Below are 18,296 nucleotides of genomic sequence, written 5' to 3' on the forward strand. Positions count from 1 at the left end.
ATACATTTACTGCGCCATCTGAAGGAAGATATACATTGAAGACAGTTATTTCCTGCGTCATCCTTATTCTGACAGCCACAGCTTCAAGAGGGGGTTTGAAGGCAACACAGTTTCACTACAGACTGCGTTTAAGACACAAACGCAAACTGCACCTATTCCTCGACTTAATATCTCTTATAGCCGCGGAGGGCAGGGGTCTGCATAGCTAGGAACCAGGTTTTGCTGGAGGGCAATGCAGAGAACAAGTGTAAATTTTAACAGTTGGTGTAGCTCAGCCAGGCAGTGGAAAAAACTGCCGCAACTCCACTGGAGGATGACATCATTGTGAGACTGGGAAGGCATGGAACATTCAATGAGGCAGTTTACGCCTCAGGGTCACCTGCTGCCACCGACTTATTGCCTGAGCTATCTATATCCATTGTGTCTAAGGGTCCGGTGAGATCTAGGTTATCAGCAGACGCCAGAATATCCATCTCACCTGCAGACGCATAGCTTGTAGGCAGCGGTGGTGAGGGTGCCACCACAATTCCCTTGGTCTTGGGGATCTTCTTTTTGGATTTCTCCCACTGCTCCTTGCGTTTTCCTGTCTGAGAGTACTTCACTGACCGTGAAGTCCTACGATCAGCTGCTTTTGGACACTTCATCCACTGGCGGGTGTTATCTTTCCCACTAGCAGAAATCTGGGAAGCGAGTTACCCAAAGGACTCCTTCCTAGCAAGAGGAGCCGAGGTTTTTCCAGCGCAGAAATGGGGACTGATATCCCCGATGGTTGGGGGGAGGGGGGTTGCTCCCGGAGTAGGTGGTGTAGGAGCAACAGGGAGGGAAGTGGCCCCCACCATCAATAAGGCAGGTGTAGTCTTCTGTCTCTGAAAGGTGTCTAGGGTTGGCAGAGCTGATGGGGCTTGAATTGTTGAAGCGGCAGCGTAAGATGATGTCATATGTACAGGACGTAGGCCTTCAAATGTCCTCTTAGTCTCAGTGTACGTAAGTAAGTCCATGGTCTTTTAGTCCATGATTTTGCTTTCTTTCTGGAGAATTCTGCAGTCAGATGAGCAAGGCGAATGGTCCTCTCCGCAACTGACACAGATGGGAGGCAGGGTACATGGAGTATTGGGATGCGATGGGCATCTGCAATCTCGATATGTGATGCTGGAAGTACAGTGGGGAGACATGGCCAAACTTCCAGCATTTAAAGCACCATGTTGGGGGAAGGATATAGAGCTTTACATCACAGCAGTAGACCATCACCTTGATCTTCTCGGGTAATGTATCACCCTCAAAGACCAAGATGAAGGCAGCAGTGGCAACCTGATTATCCCTCAGACCCTGGTGGACACGCCGAACGAAATATGTTACCCTGGAGCAAAATTAAGCTCTTATGGGGCATGATGGTTACAGAAACATCCCTCAGCCTGCTCACAAGCGAGTAATGCCTGTGACTGGACAGAGGATGCTATTTTGATCAAGACTGACCCAGATCTCATTTTGAACAAGCTCTCCACCCCCGAAACCTGTCCTCTAAATGCTCAACAAAAAAAAACAGAGGCTTCATCGTCATGAAAGATTCCCCATCAGCTCTCAAACATACAAGGTACCATGGCGAATAAGAGCTGCTGCCATCCTTACTTAGCCTGACATTTCTCCCATGGTGTGGCCATGGAAGGGAATGATTTGGGGTCGTACTTCTGTGCACTGAATTGAGCCCGTGAACGCTTAGAGACTGCTGCTGTTTGACCACCAGCAAGAGATGAAGTACTACGCTTCATCGCATGTCATCTGCCCTGATGCCACCCATTCCAATCAGGGGCCCTCCCCGCGGGCGCCACCCAGCCACAACAAAGGCCACCTGGTGGGATGGCCATTTCCGGGAGTCCCAATGCCATAGGGTGACGGGCACCTACTCCTTGGCATACGTGGGGATGGGGAGTTAGCGGCGCAGGCAACAGCAGAGTGATCCCTGTGTGGTCAGGGGCTACAACCAACAGGGTACATGGAAGACCCACCACAACAGACTGGTTACCATGCTGGATATCAGGTTCAACCAAGCAAACAAGTCCATTATCATCATCAGCGTAAAAAACAATACTGCACAGTTAATGGAAAACTATGCACCCAGGAGGGTGACTTCGCCAAACAGTTGGAGAATGAGCAGAAGTGCAGATCCATGTTGACGAAGGATGCGATAGGTCGCAGCACATGATGGATGCGATGCACCATGAAAAGCGCCCTTCCCCTATTGGTTCGCTCTTCAGGAAAATTTTGAAAAATGGGGGTCATACCCTACAGGGGACCATCACATAATTACCAAAAGGTGTGAGACTTCTTTTACTCGCCTCTTACAAGAGGGAGAAATACCTCAGGCCTTTTCTAACCCCCAGACCTGCAGAGGGAGGAGATGCAAAGCCGTGACAAGAGGTTCAGGAGATTGAATGTAAGGGCACTATGGATAACTCATGCACCTTGTAACGCATCCTTCCCCATATGGCCTGTACTTCTGAAGAATTTCGAAAGTGGCAGGTCAAACTATGAAATGGATCCTGTACTTACTGTACTGAAAAGTTTGAGACTCCTTTTAGTCGCCTCTTACAACAGGCGGGTACCTCGGGCCTATTCTAACCCCCCGACCCACAGGGTGAAACTGGATGGAGATGTTGGCCAATGAGGGCCACAATGCTTTATGTTTGGAGTGATAATGGCTGACCAGGGGGAGTGTTCCTTTTGTAGCTGATTCTTCAGGGTATGGGGAGGATTTCAGGTGTATGGGGCATGGCAAAGGAAATCTGTTTGAAGACTAGGTCAGGGGACCCAGCCTGTCTGTGAAGCCCTTTGTGAGACCTTCAGCAAACTGTGCTAGGGAATTGCTGTCACTGCAGATATGCCATCTTTGGGTGGCTAGACTGTATGGGAGGGATTTCCTGGTGGGGAAGTGATGGTAACTGTTGAAATACAGGTGTGGTTGGTGGATGGAGGTGTGGATGGAGCCATCAGAGATGAGGAGGTTGAAGCCCAGGAAAGTGGCCCACTGGGCTGAGGAGGATCAGCTGAAGTGGATGGGAGAGAAGGGTATGAAGGAATGAGGACAGCCTGCCTTGGCCCTGAGTCTAAATCATGATGGTATCACCAATTAACTTGAACCAAAGCAGGGGTTTGGCATTTGGAGGTTGGGATGTAGATACCCATGGCAGTGCTGTGGATATGGTTGTGCACCTTCCCTTCACAGAAGTAGTTGTGTGTTAGGATAATGTTAGTTAGGTGTATGAGGAACGAGGTAGTGGATATGGAGTCTGAAGGATGTTGGGAAATGCAGTGTTCAATAGCGGTGAGACTTGAACATGAGGGATGTTGGTGTATAGAGAAATGGCATCGACAGTGATGAGTAGGCATCCAGGAAGTAAAGAGGTGGGGATGGTGGAAAGTAGGTGAGAGAAGTGGTTGGTGTCTTTGCATGTGAGGCTACATTTCAGGCAATTGGTTGAAAGTGTTGGTCAATAAGAGCCAATATTCTTTCAGTGGTGGCACAATAACCAGCTATGATGTGATGTTTAGTATTTTTGTGTTTTTTGGATTTTAAGGAGCTTGTCGATATTGGGTGTGTGGGATATCATAGGGGTGAGAAGGGAAATGGATTCAGGGAAGACATTCTGGGAAGGGTCAGGTTTTGAACAGGGGTTGGAGGTTATGATATACTTCTTGGATGGTATCACTCTGATGGGGTTTATAGGTGAAGGAGTCAGAGAACTGGCAGAGGCCTCCTGCCAAATAACCATTGCCATTCATAATGACAGTGGTGCAATCTCCGTCTGCGGGCAGGATGATTATGCCAGGACCTGTTTTGAGGCTGTATATGTCTGTCCTTCATTCTGATGAAAGTCTGATGTTATTAAGAAGGAACAAGGGGAAGAATGGTGAAGCCAAGCTGGGGTAAGGAATTCCTGGAAGATGAGCAGAACATTGGGTGGGAGGGTCCCAGAATCAAGGTTGCATGGTGGTATGAAATGGGAGAGGTAGGGTTCAATGTGGGAATTAGATTGGCTTTGGTTAGAGAGATTGGTGACAAAGGTGTGTTTCCCTTGCATGGATCAGGACAAGAAGAATAGGTCTTTGACAAATCTGACATGACCAAATTTGGGTGTAGGGCTGAAGATGAAACCTTTGGATAGCACTGAGACATCTATGTGGCTGGGGATTTTGGTGGAAAAGTTAACAGTGTTCCAGGATTTTTTCAGTTCTGGATTTAATGGAGTGATGGTAGGGAGTTTTGGTGGGATGTGGGAAATTGAATAGGTCAGCTAGGAAGGGTCTGGATCCTATAAGGGGGGTAACAAGGAGGAACGCTGTGGTTAGGGTAAAGGTTGAATAGTGGTGGCTCAAGGTGGCAGTCAAATGTCAGCAGGTTGGATAACTTATGGAGACAGTGTCTGAAATGCTCTTCCAGGTGGTGGGAGAGCAAGGGAATCCATTTCAGAGTATGTGGTGGTTATTGCATAGCAGCAGTATCTCGAGGAGGGAGCAGAGGCGGTTCTGGGGTGCCTGTGCCATGGACATGTTTTTGTAGTACCAGGTTTGTGAGGGACAGGATCCTGCAGAATCTTAGTAGGTCACTGTGAATGGAAGTGTGGGATCCTGAGAAAGGATTTTTTTTTTTATAGTCAAGCTTTTGGAGGGAGTGGGGGGGGGGGGGGGGGATTCCATAGTTTAGGCAGCATTTATGTAACATAATGTAGAAATGGGATTTTAGACAGAGAAAGGGATACTTTTCTGAACTGGTGCATAAAGATAGAGTAAGGATCCATTCTGGGCAAGGCTGGCACTGGGGAAATGGGAAATGAGGTAGGAAATGGACACATGAAGGTGTCAGGTAGTTCTGAGGGGAGATGGATAACAGACAAGTAAAAATACACAAAGATATGCAAAAATACTTGAAAATACCCATAAAGAAATACATACAAAAAGTGGGGAAAAAAGGACAGAATGGGTGAGATATCAGAATATGTGTGTGTTGGGATAAGGGAAGAGCAAGAGGGAGAGAGGTCTGGTTAGTTCAAAATTCACCAGTTTGTGTGGTATACTAGATCTGTTCAAATAATTCCGGAACATTCATAATTTCGCACCAATGGTGTGTCAGAGAAAAATGCAGTTGGCATCTCCCCACACCCCTGTGTTTAATGCATAAATGCTGGAAGTTTCACTGTTGCATGTTAGTTAGTTACTGTCCAGTGCTGTATGGAGTACAATGTTGTCTTACAGTTTGTGAATTCTGAGATGGAAGAGTTACAGGAGTATTGTGTCTGCATTAAATTTTGCGTGAAACTCAAAAGACACACCAAATGATGTAGGAAGCCTATGGTAATGTTTGCTTAAACCGTACTCAGTGTTACGAATGGTTCACACAGTTTAAAAATGGCCAGACAGAAGTTAAAGATGACCCTTGTTCAGGACACCCTTCGACATCTACTGATGAGGCTCATGTCAAGAATGTCAATGAAATGGTGCGTGCCAATTAAAGACTGACTGACTGAAAGATTGCACACAAAAATGTTAATATTTCAGCTGGATCATGTCATGAAATCCTAACACAGTATCTTGGAATGCACAGTGTTGTCACGAAGTTCATCCCACAGCTCATGAGTTGAGACCTCGCAATCTGTGAGGAGCTTTTTGATTACTCACATGAGGATGAGACTTCCTTATGAGAATCATAACTGGTGATGAGACACGGGTCTACGGTTATGATGTTGAGACCAAGGTTCAATCTTCACCCTGGTTCAGGAAAGATTCTCCAAGACTAAGAAGAGGCTCATCAGATCAATCAAATGTCAGAGCCCTGCTGATAGTTTTCTTTGACTTTGAAGGATTAGTTCATCATGAATTTGTGTCACAGGGACTTTTGCAATACCTACAAGAAAATGTGAGAGTGGCCTGAAATGTGGCGAGGCAATTCATGGCTTTTGCATCATGATAATGCACCTGCACATTCATCCCTGTTGGTGTGTCACTATTCCACAAAAAAACTAAATAAATGTGCTGCCTCATCACTCTCCAGACCTGGCCCCTGTGGACTTTTTCTTATTTCCAAAGTTAAAAGGATGAAGATTTGCAACAACAGACAAGATAAAAGAAAATTCACAGAGTGCTTCACACTATCCAACCAAAGGTGTACCGAGACTGGTTCTGGGAACAGAAATGGCACTGGGAGTAGTGCATCAATTGTGGAGGTGAGTATTTCGAAGGAGACCATGCAGAATAAGTAAAAAATAAGTGTATTCAGTAGGTGGGGAAAATAATATGTGAAAATACATAGGAATGGGAGAGGAAATGTGATTAATAAGAGTAATTATAATTATCAGCAGGAAGAATTTGGAGCATGAGAAACTGTACAAACATTCCGCACGATAACGTAGTCGTGTCGTAAGCAGATGAGACCATTAATATAGTACAGCTCAAATGTCAGAGCGTGTGTGGTTTGTAACATTAAAAAAAAAATAGTAAACAAGAGGAAGGACAGACACTGAATACAGTAATGATTTAAAGAATAGTAACAACAGAAAGTCCAGGTTGGGCTCTTGACAATATTAAGTGTACTTTTAAGTACTTGTGTATATTCTATGCATTTTTATGTAATATTCTATGCATTTTTATGTAATCTTTCTTGCCTATAAGTATTTTTACAGGTCTTTTTCTGTTATCCACCTAATGCCTCCATTGGCCCACTTCCTACATCACTTCCCATTTCCCCAACACCATCCCTGCCACAACTGAGCCCTGCCTAAACAATAGAACCCCCTCCCCCCTCCTCCTCCTCCACCACCACCACCACCACCACCACCACCACCACCACCACCACCACCGACTGACTATAAAAATTCCTTTCTCTGGGTGCCACCCCTCCATCCACAATGACCTTCACTTTTTCAGATTCCAAAAGCCCCTGCCCCCTAACAAACCTGGTACCGCATAAACATGTCTGCATGGCATAGGCATCTCAGAAGCATCTCTGCTCCCTCTGCAAGATAATGCTATTGTGCAATCCTCACTATATACATCACATTTCTGAAACTGAATCCCTCGCTCTCCAGCAACTGGGAGAGCATTCCAGACACCACCTCCATAAGTTATCCAACCTGCTGTCATCCTGCTGCCATCTTGGGGCACCATTTAGAACCTTATCCTACCCACAGCATTCCTGCTCATCACCCCCCTCATAGCAACCAGATAATGCCTAGCTGACCTTTTCAACTTGCCACATCCCCCAAAACTCCCTACCAGTACTCCACTAAATGCAGAGCCAAAACAATCCCAGAACATGGTTGTTAATATTTACACCAAAACCCCCAGCCCCACAGAAGTTTCAGTCCTATCCAGAGGTCTCATCTTCAGCACTACTGCCAAATTTGACAATGTTAGACTTATCAAAGATCTACTCCTACTCTCACTCTCTCTCTCTCTCTCTCTCTCTCTCTCTCTCTCTCTCTCTCTCTCTCTCTCTCCCCCTTTCTCCTGCAATGGAAACATTTCTTTGCCATCAATCCCTCAACCAAAGCCAGTCCTCATCCCAACATTGAATGCAGCCCCTCCCAGTTCACACCACCATATAACCACGATCCTGACCACTTCCCACCCAGCCATCCACTAGTCACCTTCCAGGAATTCCTTACTTCCAACTTGACCTCACCATACTTCCCCAGGTCCCTTCCTAATAATGTCAACCTTTCAGCAGAAGATAGAACAGCCATATACTGCATCAAAACATATCCTAACCTACTCATTCTATCTGCAGACAAAGGTTCCACCACTGTCAACATGAATTGCAGCCCTGCCATTTGTCTGACTGCTCCACCAATAGTCTCTGCCAGACTGATATTATACCAGAAGTCCAACATAACCTCCAATCTCTGCTGAAAGCTGCAGGCCCTTCCCAGAAACTCTAACCTAAATCCATTCCCCACCCCTATGACGTAACGCATACTCATCATCTGCATGCTCCCAAAAATCCACAAACCTAACAATACTGAATGCCCTACTGTAGTTGGTTATTGTGCTGAGGGTCTCACAAAGGCCTTTGCAGACAGGCAGTATCCCCCAGCCCTAGTCTGCAAACAGATTTTCTTTACCATATCACTCCCACCCCCCAACAACAACATTATGTATCACCATGCTCTGATATGAGGGGATATCCAACCCACGATCCTTCTCAACCCTCCTACAGTGGTGTTCCATTGCCCATCCAACCATTACAGGATCCTAGTTTATCCCTATGCCACCCCAGTCCCAATCCCTCGCCACAAGGATTACATCCCCGTGGATGATCGAGGTGCAAGATCTGCCTAATCCAACAACCTGGGACTTCCTATTCCAGTCCTGCCATACACTCAACCTACCCCATCAGAGGCTGGGCCACCTGTGAAAGCACCTATGTCATATGCCAGCTCTGCTGCACAACTCAATGCACAGGTTTCTGTACAGGTATGACTACCAACCAGCTGTCCACCAGTATGAGTGGCCATCGCTAAACTGTGGCCAAAAGCAAAGTGGACCACCCTGTGGCAGAACACGCACCTGAATATAAGATGCTCGATTTCAATGGCTACTTCACAACTGAGCCATGTTAATCCTCCCATCCTCCACCACCAGCTTTGCAGAACTGTGAAGGAGGGAGTTTCCCTTACAAGAAATTCTCCGCTCCTGAAATTATTTGGGCGTCAACCTATGGTAATCTACTATCCCTGTACCCTCCACCTAACAGTTTCTGCTCCCTCTGTTCTATCGTGTCCTTTCAATTCACATCCCATCATCCTCCCTGTGTGCAACTCTCTGCCAACTACCTCTGATCTTTTCCCTTCTCTCCTGTTCTCCTTTTCTGCTGCCAGTTCACACCCTTTCTAACCATCCCCCCACAGCCTCCCAACACTGTGCTTGGCAGCCTTGCTCTGCTAACATCTTGCTCTGCCTGCTCTGCCTGATCTGCCAGACATCGCTCTTCCCTCCCTCCAGCTGTAACCTGCTATCGCTCCCCCTTTACCGCACCAAACCGGGTTGCTGCTTTCTGGCCACAGCGGCCAGAAACAGCGGTCTCATGTGTGTGTGTGTGTGTGTGTGTGTGTGTGTGTGTGTGTGTGTGTGTGTGTGTGTGTGTGTGTGTGTTTGCAGTATATCTCCATGTATAATTCTTATATACACAATTTCAAAGTGTTGCTGAATTTGTATCAATGAGGCAAATAAAGTTATGTTCTCACATTTTTTATAGTTCTATCACACTGCATGGAAATTAATATTATGCAAATACAATGTGGTTTCATTCAAGTCTTCCCAAATATCCCTCTCCACACTCCTCAGTTACACACTCTGGTGGGTTTTACTTGCTTCTGTCTTGGTCAGCAAAGTTTGCCAGTTCACTCCCTTTCTGTCCAGTGGCCCCAAAGCCTAGATCCTAACCTAGGCTTTCTAAGATAAGCCCCACTCCTTTATGTGTCACATCTGCATGAGTAGAATTTTGATTATCAGTTGCCATTTGCAGTGTCAAAGAGCACAACTTGTTCCATGTAAATACTGCCACATTCTCAGAACAAACCTGACACACCAAGGTCTATAACACCTTTAATAGGGTAAAGCGTATCCTGAATCTTTGAAGCAGGATGGAACACCAATGTCAACCAATACCTCTGAAGAAAGCAATCTACACATTAGGAAGGCAGGGACAGCAATTTTCAAAGTTGTCATCAGTTCCTCATGCACTATGATGTCATATAGTGGCCACAATATACTGTGGCCTCCTTGATTTGGCTTCCTGCAAATGTGTAACTTTGACCCACCTCTAGAAGAGTCTGGTTCTTTGAGTATATAAGGTTAACGACTTGTCACTTTCGGTAGCTCTGGTTTTTTCTGCTGAAGATAACAGTGGTGACAGCTGTCGAAAGCAAGTGAATTATAATTTAAATGACATGGTTCGAATACCTTGAGGGATACTGGGCACATGTAGTAGATACTGATGTACTCTTATCTGTACGGTTATAAACAAAACAAAACATATATTTTAGAGAGGTTTGCTTATAATAATCTGTGTAAAAAGATAATTACAATATATTGAATCATTATAAGAATGTTAGATTAATGGCTTGCAAGACTCATCCTGTACATAAAATAAAAGGAAGAGAGAGAAAGCAGCAAAAATGGACCCTTTACACTACTGATATCCAGAGTAATTAAACAAATCAGTGCTCCACCTGCAAGTGTAAGTATGGTGCACAAGTGATATTGGTCAAAAATCAACGTATGCACAGTTCAATACACATCACTGTGTCTTTCTCAGGAACATGCAGCATGTTGATTCACGAGAAAGTGAAAATAGAGAAAACAGCAAATTCAGGGCTGAGAGAAAAATGTCTCAGATACATAATGTAACAACGATTATTTTATAATATAATTAGAATACTAAAGTCTTTCTACACAATTTCACTGAATTCACTGGACTTATACTCTTCTTTGTGAAGCTTGCCCAGTTGTTTCACAGATCTCCTAAAAGCTAACTTTTTTTCACAAATATATGGAACAGAATAAGTTCTTATGACCAACTATTCATTCATAATGAGAACATGTAAACTATGCTCTAGAATTTTAATTTCTTTCATATGAAACAATAATAGGGGGGCAGTTCAATGAGGGTTTGAAATATTCTGTAGTAAGCTTAATTTATCTCCCTAATGGTGTATACAGAGAATTAATTCACAAAAGCTGGAAGAAGGAAATCCATGTATAAAGGCTATAAGGATTTTACAAAGTTCAACTTTAAAAATCAGTCATGTGGGACATGACAGTTAGAAAATATAAACATTACTGTAGGATCTTTTTTTTAGGAAAGCATTGTGCTGCTATAACTGATAACAATGATTTAAAATTCATAGTCCTTAAACAAAAATAGATTTCTCTTAGCGTGCAGTCAATAAATATATTTATATAGAGTGCTTTAATTTAAATTTATTTCTTTTACTTGGGGCTTTGTATTAGCTTTTCACACACTCTTCTCTTCCATAGAGTTTTGAGCTCCTCAATGCTGCCAAATGACCATCAAAATCTAATTTCAGCACAAATAATTGGCTTTTCTTTGCTTGCCAACAACTGCTATGATCAACAACTGAAACCAGTAATGTAATGCCATACAAAATCAACAGAGAAAGAAGAGCCACAATGTAACTGAATGTATGATTAAAAATCTGTATACAACAAACCTCTAAAGATATTCCATGAATGACATCCATAGGATCGATAACATTTCCCAAAGACTTGCTCATCTTCCTACCATGTGCGTCTCGTACCATTGGATGAAGGAATATTTCCTTAAATGGAAGTTTCTTTAGAAGTTTTTGCCCAAAGAATACCATCCTTGCAACCCAAAAGAACAATATGTCATGTCCTGTCTCCAACAGTGTTCCTGGATAAAAAGCCTTCAGTTCTTTTGTCTAGAAAAATAAAGGAAAGAAATTTCATTAATATTAACTGATGTATGTTTTTTTTTTTTTTTTCAAATGAACAAACTAGCAACTAAGATGTTAAAAATGAATGACTTTTTATCTTCAATTGTAATAATTTTATTAGCATCTGGTTCAACATCTGGTTCAATGTTTTTGATTATTTACCCATGTTCAAATAAAATAACATTATATAGGACACACATAGCTACCAAAGATGTTTATACCTTTTTGCTTGCTGAGCCTTTGCTTTTAAACACATAAGTTAATTATTTAATTTATTAATTTATCACATTTTATGTATTTCATCATGGAGAATAACTTTCAGAGACGTGGAGCTAGTCAAGGTATAAGAGCAAATTGAAGCAGTTGTTAAGAATCCATTAACATAAAATATTAAACTGATGTAAAATGTGTTCTTTTTAGTTATAGACTAAAGTGTTGCATTAAAACTTCTGCTGCAAAGTAACTATACTATACAACGGGCTAAATGCATACAAAATAAAACTTCTAAAAAAATTGTCCTTATAAATGTGTGTGTCGCCCTAATGAATCACATCTCACAGATCCAGAATGCACTGTACAGTGGCTTGCACAGTACTGATGCAGGTGTTTCTCAGAGGAGTTTACTGGGGACCAACTCTGTTCTTAATATATATCAATAGTTTTACAGACAATACATGACATGGATAAAAATCTGTTCACACAAGACAATAACAATATAGCCCCTGATAAAACACTAGAAATCCTAGCTGAGAAGGCAAATAAAACTATCAAGAATTGGGCCATGTGTAATAAATTAACAATGGATATAAGGAAACGAATAGCATCAATTTCAGTTTGAAGAGCTGTCACTAAACACAAAGTTTTTAGCGATGAATACTGATTGGCCAACTGACATGGACACAATTTCCAAGCTGGAGAAAAGGATAGTAAGAATACCAACTGTAAGTAGTAGTTCGGCTCATTGTAAGCAAATATTAAAACAATTGAAGGTCTGCACTAAACAAAGTGAGACCAATTACCAATCTGTTGTGCATATCAGGAAAAAATATTATCAAGTATTTCACAAAAAGTACTGTACAAACTGTGGGAGACAAGAGCCAAGTGTTATCATAAGCTAAGAAATGTGAACCGAATCTTACCTCATCTGGCCATCCAAAAACAGAGAAAGGAAACAGCCCTGATGAAAACCAGGTATCCAGGACATCTTCATCTTGTTTCAGTGTAATGTCTGTCAGTGACACATTGAACCTCTTTGCTGCTTTCTGAAGTGCTTCGTCCTCAGTTCGCCCACTTACCCAGTTTTTATCATCATCCTAAAAACATAAACTGAGTATGACAAATGACTGTAACACAAAAAGCTACAAACGATGTCAATTCAAATTTTGTCAATACATGAAAATGTTTAAGTTTCTGTCTGAAGCATATCAAAATTACTACCAAAACAATGAAGACCTCAAAATGAAAATGTCTGCTGCAAAACAATCCAGTGTGACAACTCAATCAGGAAACTGCTTTTACAAAACTGTCTTACAAATCAAAAAGAAAGCAAACTAAAGGATTTTACCGCCACTAAACATAAAAGAATGCTACATCTTTTCCATGGTGTAGGCAAAGCTGGAAAACTGTATCAGCAGAAAATAAGAACCCATTCTGTTAAACATGATTATCTGTTTTAAGATACAGCCATGAATTATACTATTGATCACTAAAAATAATCTGAAAGTTGAATTTCATGATAAATTATGTACTAACTGAATCACTGAGTAACATGCTTACACAAAATAAATAAGACTAAATGATGTATACATCTGGCCACAATGAACATTATAAAGTATTTATATAAATTATATACATTATATAAATTATATAAAGTATACATTATATAAATTATATACATTATATAAATACATTATAAAGTATTATAAAAGAGTATTTCTGTTCTGACAACTGATTACCACACAGAGATCTCAGGCAAAGTCACAAATCAACAGAAATGCATATCACCTTTTGAATGGTACAATGGAAAACAAATCATGCAGAATGTGTCATTTAGAAATCTCAGGCAAAGTCACAAATCAACAGAAATGTGTATCACCTTTTGGATGGTATAATGGAAAACAAATCATGTAGAATGCGTCATTAATAGTTTTAAAACGCTCCTTCTTTTGGTTTATTCTTTCCTTGCACTGAATAATAATAATAGTAGTAGTAATAATAATAAAAAAACTGATAATAGATGCAGAGACATCAAGCTAAAACTAAACAAAGGTCGCTACACTATGCATACATTGATACCAAAAGTGTACCCCACTCATGGTTACTACAAATATTGGAAATAAACAAAGTAGATCCTAAATTCATACAGTTTCTAAACATAGTAATGAAAAATTGGAAAACCACACTTAATATCCAAACAAATTCAAATAATATCACATCACAGCCAATACAGATTAAGCGTGGAATATACCAAGGAGACTCATTAAGTCCTTTCTGGTTCTACCCTGCTCTGAACCCACTACTCAACATGCTAAATAATACAAATTATGGATAAAATATTACTGGAACATACCAACACAAAATCACACATTTGCTATACATGGATGATCTAAAACTACCAGCAGCAACAAAACAACAACTCAACTAATTACTAAAGATAACAGAAGTATTCAGCAATGATATAAATATGGCTTTTGGAACAGTCAAATGTAAGAAAAATAGTATAGTCAAGGGAAAACAAACTAAACAAGAAGGTTCCATATTGGATAACCACAGCGACTGCATAAAAGTGATGGAAAAAACAGATGCCTATAAATATCTAGGATACAGACCAAAAATAGGAATAGATAATACAAATATTAAAGAAGAACTAAAAGAAAACTATAGACGAAGACTAACAAAAATACTGAAAACAGAATTGACAGCAAGAAACAAGACAAAAGCTATAAATACTTATGCTATACCAATATTGACCTACTCATATGAAGTAGGGAAATGGAGTAACAGACCTAGAAGCCCTCAATACACTTACATGATCACAATGCCACAAATGTAGAATACATCACATACATTCAGCAACAGAAAGATTCACATTAAGCAGAAAGGAAGGAGGAGGAAGGGGATTTATCGACATAAAAAACCTACATTATGGACAGGTAGACAATTTAAGAAAATTCTTTATAGAACGAGCGGAAACTAGCCAAATACACAAAGCAATCACTCATATAAATACATCGACTACACTATTGCAATTTCATAACCACTTCTACAGCCCTTTAGATCACATAACATCAACAGATACGAAGAAAGTAAATTGGAAAAAGAAAACACTACATTGCAAGCACCCGTATCATCTAACATAGCCACACATCGATCAAGACGCACTCAACACATAGCTAAGAAAAGGCAATATATACAGTGAGATGGAAGGATTCATGATTGCAATACAGGATCAAACAATAAACACCAGATATTACAGCAAGCATATTATTAAAGATCCCAATACCACAACAGATAATACCACAACAAATAGAAACAGTAGATCACATCACAAGCAGATGTACAATAATAGCAAATACAGAATACACCAGAAGACATGACAATTTAGCAAAAATGATACATCAACAACTTGCCATACAACATAAACTAATAAAACAACACGTTCCCATATACAAGTATGCACCACAAATGTACTGGAGAATGATGAATACAAATTATACTGGGAGAGAACCATTATAACAGATAAAACAACACCACATAACAAACCTGACATCATACTCACCAATAAAAAGAAGAAATTAACACAACTAATCGAAATATCCATACCCAATACAACAAACATACAGAAGGTAACAGGCGAAAAAATTTAAAAATACATCCAACTGGCTGAGGAAGTCAAGGGCACGTGGCATCAGGATAAAGTTGACATTATACCAATTATACTATCAATTACAGGAGTCATACCACACAATATCCACCAGTACATCAACGCAATACATCTACATCCAAACATATATATACACCTACAGAAATCTGTAATTATTGATTCATGTTCAATTACCCGAAAGTTCCTAAATGCAATGTAACATATACCGTACAGTTAAAAGGAAGTCACGCTTCATCAAGGTCCGCGTCACTTTCCATTTTTAACCAGACATAACTTCTGAGAAAGGAACGAAATAATAATAATAATAATAAATAATAATAAATAATAAATAATAATAATAATAATAATAATAATAATAATAATAATAATAATTTGCAACAAATGTGAGCAGCGCCTACATTTAGCTTATTTTTTTCCTTGTAGTTCTGCATGACCTGAATATAGATAACAGTTAAACCAATTCTCTTACAAAGTATGTATAATAATGAGTGACGATTCCAGGCTTCAAGACTTTGTGCCTATAAGTCTAAGAAGCCGACTAGGGTATTGGACGGATCACAGGTAGAGGATAGTGAATGTTTCACCAGATATGATGGACAGCTGCAAATACAGAATAAGCAGGCCCAGACCAAGGAAAAATAAAACCAAATCCAATTTGCATTTGCAAGTGACAAAGTGGTCAATTTCTGTTCACCAGTTGTATGGCTGAAATTTAAGTTCTGGAACTGAAACTTTCAGTCTTACCATTAAGTTCAATCAATGAGTCTACTCAACCCCAGCTGATTCCAGGTACAATCATCATGGAGCATTTTGATAATCACAATATTACACCATGTGGTCAACCCACCATCAGTACGACTGGCACATGGTCTTTTGGATCCTGGGACAATCAGGTTAAAATGCAGGGTGATTCAACAGAAGAAGTCAGAGTTCTCTGGCCAACTAAAACCAAAGCAAATCCATTTTTTGCAACACTTAACATACAAACACTTTTGCAATCAGATAAACTTCATAAATTGGGAGATACATTAGAAGAACAGAGGATTCAAATTTTAAAAAAACACAAATGATGGACAATAACACTATGGATTTCAGTAATTATTGTCTTTTTAAAAGTAAAACTGACAAAAGAATACTCAATAATACAATCAATAACAGAGGTAAAAGCCATTGGTAATAGATTAAGGACAATTTCTCTTAAATGTGCAAATAAGGCATACACTTTAAATAATGCCAATAAGCCAGTCAATGAGGATAACAGTAAACAAAATGGCCAAAGACTTGAATAAACCTACAAAAATTTTAACCCTGAAATCATGACAGCACATTTTAAAAATAACCCTTCTAAACAAAAAACTTGGCAGGTGCCCAATAATTTATTGGGGAATTTCAAATCGATAATGTAGCAATTTCATACCCTAACTACATGAAAATTTTAAATGTCCAAGTTAGGAAAGGGGCTGATATATATCATGGCCATTATTTAATGTGAATAAAAGTAAAACTTCAACTTCAAAAACTCTTCAAAACAAAAAATGTTATTTCAAAACTTGACACTGCTAAAATAACCCCAACTCTAACAAGCAAACTTGACAAAAAAACAATCCAGCAATTGGCAAAGTCTAAAACAAAAGTTCATCACAACAGCACAAAATTTAATTCCACTTCAAAAGAAGCAAAAACACCATTGGCGGAAAGTGGACTATGAAACAGCAGTTAAGTCTAGGCATGAAGCATTCAAAAATTGGAACAGTAACAAAACTGAAAATACGTACACCACCTTTCCAACTGTAAGAAATGAAACATCTAAATTAATCTGACAGACTAAAAGAAACTACGAAAATCCCAACTATTAGAAATTGAAAAAGACTTCCAAAAGAACAATACAAGAGACTTTTACAAACATTCAAAACAAAACTTACTGGTTACCAACCCCAAAGTCTTTGCTTCAAAACTGAAAATGGCTGTCTGGCTCTTAACAACCAGGAAAATTATAAGGTACTTGCTAATTATTATGAAAAACTATTAAACTGTCCAGAACCAGAGAATAAATTCCAACCACAGCAAACTAATAACACCAACCCTAACTCTAAAGAATCTTACAAAACTGAAATAATGAAACAAATTAAAACACTTCAAAACAATAACGCATCTGGAGAAGACAGTATAATTGCAGAACTACTAAAATCAACTGGCCCCAACACTATATGAGATATCACCGAACTAAAAGGACATATCTGGCAAACTGAGAAAATACCTGAGGACTGGAAAACTGCCCAAATTCATTCACTGCATAAAAAAAGGAGATAGAATTGACGTTAATAATTACCAAGGAATCTCTCTTCTCCCTGTTACATACAAAATTCTCTCAGTTAGGATCTAAAATTGATGAATACCAAGTACGCTTTAGACAAAACAGATCCTGTCCAGAACAAATTCTTGATTTAAAACTAATCCTTAGGCACCAAAAGATTTCTGGTAACAATATTGTATGTACATTTGTGGATTTTATGAAGGCCTACAAGCTCAGTTGACCTTGAATCTCATTCTCAAACTTTAACAGAGCAAGGGCTGGATGATAAAACTCTAACACTGATTAAGAAAATGTTAAGTGACACTTGCTCTAAATTTAAATTCATGGGAGAAATTTCTGAATCACTTGATATACAGACTGGTGTTAGACAGGGAGATGGACTCTCCTCATTACTGTTTAAATGTGTTTTGGAAAAGGTGATTACGAAATGGTGAGAGTAAAAGTAGAGTCAAAATATATATCAATCAATCAATCAAGTTAGGCAAAAGTAATCTTAGAGTAGATTGCCTTACCTTTGCAGACGAACTGGCAATTTTAACTAAGGATATTACCACAGCTCAAAAACAAATTGAAAGTCTTAAAGAAATTGTAGAAAAAGTAGGGCTACAAATATAATTGAAAAAACGGAATA

At 39.9% G+C, this 18,296-nt stretch overlaps 1 protein-coding gene across 1 annotated transcript in view; it reads right to left on the minus strand.

Annotated features, from left to right (window-relative positions):
- Positions 1–18,296, minus strand: part of LOC126268181 (valine--tRNA ligase) — a 209,065-nt gene that overhangs the window by 70,026 nt on the left and 120,743 nt on the right. Inside the window, exons 11-12 of the mRNA XM_049973783.1 lie at positions 12,608–12,781; positions 11,223–11,453 (exon numbers count right to left, since the gene is read on the minus strand). Coding sequence (XP_049829740.1) covers positions 11,223–11,453; positions 12,608–12,781 — 405 coding nt within the window. The remainder of the gene's footprint in view (positions 1–11,222; positions 11,454–12,607; positions 12,782–18,296) is intronic.

This window comes from Schistocerca gregaria, chromosome 4 (genome assembly GCF_023897955.1).
Source record: "Schistocerca gregaria isolate iqSchGreg1 chromosome 4, iqSchGreg1.2, whole genome shotgun sequence".
NCBI classification, from domain to species: Eukaryota; Metazoa; Arthropoda; class Insecta; order Orthoptera; family Acrididae; genus Schistocerca; species Schistocerca gregaria.